Source organism: Gymnodraco acuticeps, unplaced genomic scaffold (genome assembly GCF_902827175.1).
Source record: "Gymnodraco acuticeps unplaced genomic scaffold, fGymAcu1.1, whole genome shotgun sequence".
NCBI lineage: Eukaryota > Metazoa > Chordata > Actinopteri > Perciformes > Bathydraconidae > Gymnodraco > Gymnodraco acuticeps.
In genome coordinates, this window is record NW_022990271.1 from 8,731,720 (window position 1) to 8,740,774 (window position 9,055).

Genomic DNA, 9,055 nt, shown 5'->3' on the forward strand with positions numbered 1-9,055 from the left:
CAAAGCAGCAAAACTGCACCATTTTTTGCCAATAAAGTTTATTGTTGCAGGAAATGTATGTTACAGGTGTTTTACCAATTACAGCCGACATAAGTGATGATGTTCGTGGCCCTGCTTGGTGACAATGTAACCTTCAGTTGTGCTGATCAGCAAAAAAAATCAACCAGCATCAACCAAAATAAATCACACATAAGCTTCGTTTTTGTATTGCTTATCAATCAATAGATGTGCAAATAAACAATGAACATAGGCTTCTGAAGATGTGTTGTATTTATATATTGGTTTTCATACCATCACTGTTAAATGATTTAATAAATAAATAGATTTTTATTTATTTATCATATACACAATAGTTACAGAGAAGCATTTGTTGACATGGAAAATCCACAATCAGGTTTAAGGCTCCGTCCAACAATGCTCAATAAATAAGAGAAAAATACTAAGAAGATCACACAAGTAAAAAATAAAATAATCTTAATGTACTAGTTCAGGTTAGGCTAGGTTACATAGGCAATTTTTAAAGAAGAATAGACGATGTGCAGTGACTCACAAGTCCAGGCACAGCAGCGTTGCACAACATATAGAATTAAAACATAAAACAATGACTGCTTTCCTCCATACATGTGCATGAGCCAGGTCCATGACTGCCCTCTGGTGGCAAGACAAAAGAAGACACCGCGTCTGATCTCACTCACTTTAGACAGGGCTTCAATGCAATTTCTGCAAACTGTATTTTTTAAAGCTTCCTCAAATATAAATGACCAAAACACAATTATTTTTGTGAAGCGTGGAAAACAAATATCTGTGAAAGACATTTAAAGACATTCATTTTAATTTTCTTAACTTCACTTGTAGGCCTACGTAGCATATTTAGAATGATTTTATTTCTATGAAAAATAGCCTAAATTACATATCAATTTTAATTGTTGACTGGGCATAACAACTATCAGAATATGCTATATGGAATATCGTTCACGTTAACGTCAATAGCCTAATTGTATTATTTTAATAGAAAATGATATAGTAACAGGGTTGAAATTGGAGTAACAGGGTTGCTAAGGTAACGGGTTAAATGGCTACATTACTTTTGATTGTAGATAATGACATAAATGTGACAAATAAATACTCAGGACAACAGAGATGTTGTTTGATAATATTGTATTATTTTCCAATGAAGAATTAACCCTGTTACGCTAATTATAGTAACGGGGTTGCAAATCAATGCTAATTTTTGCTTTTACCTCAGGAATTAATGCTAGCTGCACAATGTAATGCTATTGTCAAGGAATGGACACACTTAGATATGTAACTAAAGAAAGACACACTTGAAACAGGGTTGCGTTTGTATGAGTGCCACCACACTCCTTCAAGAGTGACAAGATTGGATAATATAAAAAAACGCATGTTGTGGGACACACTTTCAGTGTAAAATTACTGTTATTTAAAATGTGTTTATGATTTAACAAATTGATTTTACCATTACAAGAGACGCATCAATAGAATAATACCAACAAAAGTAAATAAAAACCCTATTTTAAATGTTATATTTGACATGCAAGTTGGTCACCAAGAAGCTGGGACAAGAGAAAAAGGCCATTTTAGGGTATTCGAGAGCTATTTGATATTTTAAATAATATTTTGAAACCACTTTTTCTACAACTGTATGCATCTTGTCTCAAGACAAGTATATAAGTAACACAACAAGTGCATGTTTTAGCTTTTTGGGCATGGATTATTCGATTTTTTACATGTGGGACATCTCCTCCAATTCTGGAATGACCCAGATATCTTTACCCTTTGACATACTATAAATACATTACATTACTTATCGTAATTGTTGTACTTTCGGTTGAAAATGCGCATTTTCTGCGCAGTGTAGCCATTTTGGGTGCGCTTGTTTGTAATGGGCGGGCCGTCCTCAGCAGGGCGGGTCTTCGCAGTTTTGAAGCACATGATGAGGCAATGAAAACCATGTAGATTTGTCTCATCCTACACAAAACTTATTTTGGAGTTATTCTTGTTACACAGAGTGGAGACTGAGCTGAACCCTCTCTATACCACACACACTGCAGACTGGCAACGTGAATCTAACATGGCCTCCTCAGAGCTCGGTAAGACTTTCTGTTTAAAACTGAACAAATTAAGAAGTTTTTATCTGCGGCATGCAGGCTGCTAGCACTCTGGCTAACACTAGCCAACGTGGCCTGCTTTATATCGTTATAACCTACTTGTACTCCTCTTTTGTGTCCGTCATAATGCTTGCCTTTAAGTTGTTTGGTAAGTATCCTCTTTATCTGTCCTTACAGCACTTTTGAGTGTGTCAGACAAAACTGGACTGGTGGACTTTGCCAAAAGGCTGGTGGATGTTGGACTGTCTCTGGTCGCCTCAGGGGGCACAGCCAAAGCCCTGCGAGAGGCTGGCCTGGCTGTCAGGTGGGTACTCGAGTAGTCATTAAAATAATACACTAGTGTGTTTTCCCCAAATTCACATATATCAGCTCTGTCCCTCTGTAACCTGTGTGTGCCTCTGCTGTGTGTTAGGGATGTGTCTGAGCTGACTGGACATCCAGAGATGCTGGGGGGCAGAGTGAAGACCCTGCACCCCGCTGTGCATGGGGGCATCCTGGCCAGGAAAACCCCCTCTGACACCGCAGACATGGAGAAGCTCGGCTACAGCCTGGTCAGGTGAGAGAAGTCCAGCAACAAAGTCTCAAACATAAACTCACACCTATCACTGACATTGGATATTTTATTATAGTCTCAGGTTTAAAATAGCATAATGGATATATTTGGGGAGAAAAGGTAGGATTTAGAAACATTTCCTACAAAGCCCAGTTTAACCAAAGAGCATGCACAGCCTGTGGCAGATCATAAACTAATATAATTAGAATAAAGACTTGTGTTGTCTCATTAGGAAGCATGTGTAGTTCATTTAGCCTCCGAGTTACTAGAAACGTGCTGCTCCTGCTTTCAAGCTAGTCCTGTGACTCTCATTTGATTACCACTGAAATGTGATTAAATCAGACTTTAGAGATTTAGTATTTGGGGAATTCAACTATACATTTGATTAGAAATCTGATAAACATACATACATATCTACTTCTTTATCTTGACCAGTTGATAAATGATGTGTTTAAATGAGGGGGAGGTTGAGTCAATCATCTGATTAGGATGAAAGATGATCCTTGCTTAAACAACAGTCACACAAGTACAATAAAGAAAATATGTAGCACAGACAACAATTTAAAAAAATGTATGTACATTTTATTTTCAAATACCCCCCCGTATTTAAAAGTAAAGCTCTCAATGAATTCTTTCTGTGAGGCCTTGAGCATAAACAGACTTTTAAAGCTAGGATTACAATGTAGTTCAATTTGTTATTATTTCTTTAATTCATAGATGTTTAATACAGTTTTCTCTTATGTCTTTATGAATTTTCTACAGCTGCACTGTTTGAATGTTGCTCATGTTCTAACACTGATATCACTGGGTAGAAAGTCGCCCTAAATGGCAATGTTGTTGTTTTGTATGTGTTGCAGTAAGATATGCTTGTATATTTTTGTGTGTGTTTTTTTTGTGATGATGATGATTAACTTTATTAGGAGTATGACATTCATTCTGTGTTGTTCTTTTAAAGAGTGGTGGTGTGCAACCTCTACCCTTTTGTGAAGACGGTCTCTAACCCGAGTGTGACAGTGGACGATGCCGTGGAGCAGATCGATATCGGTGAGTGTGCAGAGGAGACTGTGTGCATCACTTTACATTAAAAACATAGTTATTTAGCTTGTGCATTAACAAGTGTTTCTTCCTTCCCAGGTGGAGTAACTCTGTTAAGAGCGGCGGCAAAGAATCACGCTCGCGTCGCTATAGTGTGTGATCCTGCTGACTACCTGCTGGTTGCCAAGGAGATGGAGAGCTCAGGAGACAAAGATACAACCCTGGAAACCCGCAGGACTCTGGCCCTAAAAGTAACGCCACTTTAGATATTTTCCCAACATTTAATTTGGATATATACGAACTAGGATATTTAGGGGTAGATTATCTGTATTATGTGTATTACAATTACACAATTGTAATACACGTCTGGAGCACATTTTATAAACCTCGTTCCCAATCAAACTTCAATATTTGACTAGAGCTCTTTTTTATTTAAACTTTTTAATGTCTCTCTATCAGCCTTTCTTGATCCTTTAACTACTTCTACGTAAAACATCTGTTCATCCCGCCCATCACTGCTCAGTAGGGATGTTAAGATTCGCATCGGTGCACCGGCATAAACGTTCAAGATGCGAGTGCACCGGTTGAAAGAGTGCACATCGGCTACAGTTTGGGTTGAACGGCGATGCATCGATTGCGTAGCGTCTTTGCATCGGTAAAAAAGCGATTCATTCATATAATATCCCCTCATCCTGTCGGCACTCAGCAGAGACGATCTTTGATCTTTGCTTCGCACTACGGAGGCCGAGAGTCTCAGTTATCAACACACATGGAGGTCGAAGAGAAAGAGAAACACAGCGCACCGAAAAATACCTACAAATCAAACGTTTAGCAACACTTCGGATTTTTCAAGAAAGACGGTCAACTTGAAAAATCGCTCGCAAATTGTAAACGATGCCGAGCCGCTTTAAAGTACACAAGTAGTACGAGGACCTTAGCGACGCACATAAAGAGGCGACATGGGGTCTGCGGCTGAAAAGAGAAACCTGAAAGTTAGACATGTGAGTGAAATCACTCAGTGAGGGGTTCTGTCAGAGAGAGTGGTGTTTAGTTTACAGCAGCCTGTGACGGCCAATAACAGTTAAATGTCTTCCTCACTGTAAGCAGTTATGAAAGAGCTGTTTGTGAAAGGTTATTTGTATTCTTTATTGTTCATATAGAACCCACTGCTTTCTGCTCACTGGTGAGTTAGCCTCTGGATGAGTGTTCAGCACATCAGGCTGGCAGCTGTATGAGCATTGCACTATGGTAGCTGTTATTTGCACATTGTTAATCATGAGCAATGCATCCTTACATTGTTTAACTGTGAGGTGTTATACAATTGTACTCTGGAGAGGTTTTTAAGGTAAAAAAGAAACATGATGGGATGCGCAGTACTAGTAGAGAGAACCAAATATGTAAAGCACTTTTTTGTTAATGTATGATTTGCTGCATATGAGGAATAAAACAAAAATCCTCTGTCGTACCAAATTGAAGTATCATTATTTTTGCATAGTGTTGAATCGCATCGTATCGAACTGTATCGCAACAGGGGTGAATCGTATCGCATCGCCTGGTGCTTCAAATGTATCGTATCGTGGCAACGTATCGAGATGCGCATGCATCGGCCTAAGTGATCGCACATCCCTACTGTTCAGACTTGTGTTTTCAATCCTGCTTTTGGCTCAATAATGACTGAGAAGGTTTCAAAGTGATGACAGGATGAAACATTGAGGTTTCTGAGGCAAAAGTCAAATAACTGATTTCAGATAAGGTATTTGTTTTTCCCCTGTATTCATTTTAGGTTGATCATGTTTGAGGTTCAGTCAAAGTCCAGTCCAGTGAAGGATTTCTGTTTTAAGTGTTGAAATATTTGTTTACAGATTTTAACATCAGGACTTTGAAGTCCAACTGAACTTATGGCTAAACACCAAAACAGATCAGTTTGTTAAGGTCACAAATGATTTACTGCTTTGCTTTGAGATACCGATATAAACAGTGCAGAAATGGTCTTAAAAAATATATAGGAATTTTGACCTTCGATTCTTTGGATACATTGCATTTTGATGCCTTAACGAAAATAACTCTGCATTTGGTACAAAACAAAAGATGATGTGTTTTCATATATTTGGTTCATCATCAGTGCGTTTGTTCTCTGCTCTTCAGGCCTTCACACACACAGCTCAGTATGACGAGGCCATATCTGACTACTTTCGTGGACAGTACAGCCGTGGTGTTTCACAGCTGCCTCTTCGCTACGGCATGAACCCCCACCAAGCCCCCGCCCAGCTCTACACCCTGCGCCCAGCCCTCCCCCTCAAAGGTAAAGACCCCCCCACCCCATCCCATCACAGCTGTCTCATCTGACCTGAAGCAGTCATTGTTTATAAGTTTGGCTTTAAAGTAGGAGTTTAACATTTTGGAAAATACACTTTTTTGAGTCAGATGAGAAGATACTATACTACACTTTGCTACAATACAATTACTTTTAATGGCAAACTTAAACTGTTTTTTTTGGCATACTAAGACCTTTTAACAATGGCCAACCTGTGTGGGGCAGTGAATCTAGAAGTACCAACAACTGCAGTTCATTGAATGGCCACTTGAGGCCTGCCTTTTTAAAAGAGTCTCCATACAAAAAAAGCCCAACTCTACAGCAGAAACCAACATGTTAACAGCCTCAAACAAAAACAGTTGTTGTCTCTAGCTCATTTCGTGCCACTTTTTGCAAGAAACTAATAAGTGTAGATGGCATATAAAGCAGGCAGTGATTTTGGAAGTAGTGTCCTCTCAACATCGCTGACCCCTAAAATACTGGAAACTACTGATGTAAATGAACATATTTCTAGCTCCAGCATTTTACATGTATTTTATACTGATGTGTAATATAACATGCACTGTCCTTATCAAAAAAATAACCTTGTCAAAAAAAGTTCTGACAAAAAAGAACCTAGCCTTGACATCATTAATTTCCCCCCCCTCTCAGTGGTCAACGGTTCCCCCGGCTTCATCAACCTGTGTGACGCTCTGAACGCCTGGCAGCTGGTCAGAGAGCTGAAGAGCGCCCTCGGCATGGCTGCTGCCGCCTCCTTCAAACATGTCAGCCCTGCTGGTGAGAAAAGACACGCAGATTCGTTCCCCAGGGTATAAATATGGAGCTGAAATGTAGTTCCTTATATTAAAATGACTCTTCGTGTTTGTTCTGAAGGCGCTGCCGTGGGAGTTCCTCTGAGTGAGGAGGAGGCCAAGGTGTGCATGGTGCACGACATGCTGAAGGACCTCTCCCCCCTCGCCACGGCCTACGCCCGGGCCAGGGGCTCCGACAGAATGTCCTCTTTTGGAGACTTCATCGCTGTGTCCGATGTTTGTGATGTTCCCACTGCCAAGATCATATCAAGAGAGGTAAAATAATATGTAAGAAAGAAAAGACAAATAATCTGTTAGTTTTATTGCTGCAACATTGCTTTGATGATTCATAAATGTGCTCTCAGGTGTCTGATGGTATCATCGCTCCTGGTTATGATGAGGACGCACTTAAGATCCTCTGCAAGAAGAAGAATGGCAACTACTGTGTGCTTCAGGTGAGAGTTTTTTTATCATCATCATGTTTAAATAATGATCATTAGAATGAGGGTTAAGGTAAATGTTCCTTTTAACAATGTGTGCCTTAATCCCAGATGGATCCAGAGTATGCGCCGGATGAGGCGGAGGTCAGAGTGCTGTTTGGTCTCTATCTCAAACAGAAGAGGAATGGAGCGATGATCGATAAGGAGTTCTTCAGCAACGTTGTTTCCAAGGGCTCGGTGAGTCACTGTAGTGTCCTTTTTTTAAATAACTATTTTATTGTTTACACAATCTCATCAAAGTGTTTACCTTTCTGAAGCTCTCAGAGGGAGCTGTGCGGGACCTGGCGGTGGCCACCATCGCTGTCAAGTACACTCAGTCCAACTCTGTCTGCTACGCTAAAGACGGACAGGTAAGAACAGGCAGATAAAGGGAGGAGAGAGGAATCCGGATAAGAGCTACACTTTATACTCTAATGTTTTACAGGTTGTTGGTATTGGAGCAGGGCAGCAGTCCCGTATCCACTGCACCCGTCTGGCAGGGGACAAAGCTGATAACTGGTGGCTGAGACACCACCCTCAGGTCCTGAACATGAAGTTCCGCAGCGGTGTGAAGCGAGCGGAGATTGCCAACGCAATCGACCAGTATGTCAGCGACACCATTGGAGAGGTAAGTGGGTCACAACGGGCAACAAACACTTTGAGGATAAAGCAGTAGTTGAGTTGTACTGTTGTGGTAGGAAGATAATTCATAGGAAATTTACAGCGCCACGGCTTCCACAGACGAAATATTTGTATATATTTATTGTCAAAGCATTTAATTTATTCATTGCTATCGGGATGTTAAGAGCATTCCATGGAATATAAGTGTTTCTGAAGTGAATTACCTACCCTACCTTTTAAGTATACACATTTCTCAGTGACTGGTCATTCTTATCAGGTTTGATTTAGCTCAAAACAGAGCTATAGCAACTTAGCTATGGCTGCATTACATCTGACTTGAATACATTTGTTTAAACTGCTTCCACAGTGGCCGTCAAGCACACACAGTCCACATGTAATGTTTGAGACATTGAGAGTAACTGAAAGGTCCCGTATTGTGTGTTGACAGGGCCCAGACTTGGACGTTTGGAAGTCGAAGTTTGAAGAGGTGCCTGAGCCTCTGTCAGAGACTGAGAAGAAGAACTGGATCAGCTCCCTGCAGGCTGTGGCTGTCAGCTCTGACGCCTTCTTCCCCTTCAGAGATAACATAGATCGTGCCAAACGGGTAAATATAACATCTTTCACATAGGCATGAGTTGTATTGCATGGGAATGGCCTGCAGACACCTGTTTAAGTCTTACCTTGTGGGAACACTTTCAACTTTGAAAATATAACTTTACTAACGTTACTTCCCTGTGTGTGTAGAGTGGTGTTGGGTTCATCGCAGCTCCAGCGGGCTCTGCTGCTGATCAGGTTGTGATTGATGCCTGTAACGAGCAGGGCATCACTCTGGTGCACACCAACCTGCGGCTCTTCCACCACTGAGCGCCTCAGCACTTCTTAGTGTGCTCTCCAAACTCAACTAACGGTTTGCAACATTGGAGCCAACATATTTTCCTAGCACTGCTGATACTTAAAAGCATTCCTTAGTCACAATGCACTGTTTTGTAACAAATTAAAAGCATTCCTTACTTTTGTTTCCAACATAGATGCAGTGTACAGGTTCTAGGTCAATAATGTTTCACTGTGTAATAAACTGTTAGAGGCAATTCATGTGTATGTTGTGTGTTTTTAGCCATGCTAGCACCACCACA

The 9,055-nt window shown here is 40.6% G+C and overlaps 1 protein-coding gene across 1 annotated transcript; it reads left to right on the plus strand.

The window, feature by feature from the left end:
* Window positions 1-1,910: 1,910 nt before the first annotated feature.
* On the plus strand, window positions 1,911-9,010 carry atic (5-aminoimidazole-4-carboxamide ribonucleotide formyltransferase/IMP cyclohydrolase). Its single transcript, XM_034220935.1, has 14 exons — window positions 1,911-2,111; window positions 2,307-2,433; window positions 2,542-2,685; window positions 3,638-3,726; window positions 3,817-3,968; window positions 5,863-6,019; window positions 6,683-6,808; window positions 6,905-7,098; window positions 7,188-7,277; window positions 7,374-7,499; window positions 7,580-7,672; window positions 7,747-7,929; window positions 8,371-8,526; window positions 8,667-9,010. Exons 1-14 carry the CDS (start codon window positions 2,093-2,095, stop codon window positions 8,784-8,786), a joined length of 1,776 nt encoding a protein of 591 aa, XP_034076826.1. The 5' UTR covers window positions 1,911-2,092; the 3' UTR covers window positions 8,787-9,010.
* The last annotated feature ends 45 nt before the right edge of the window (window positions 9,011-9,055 follow it).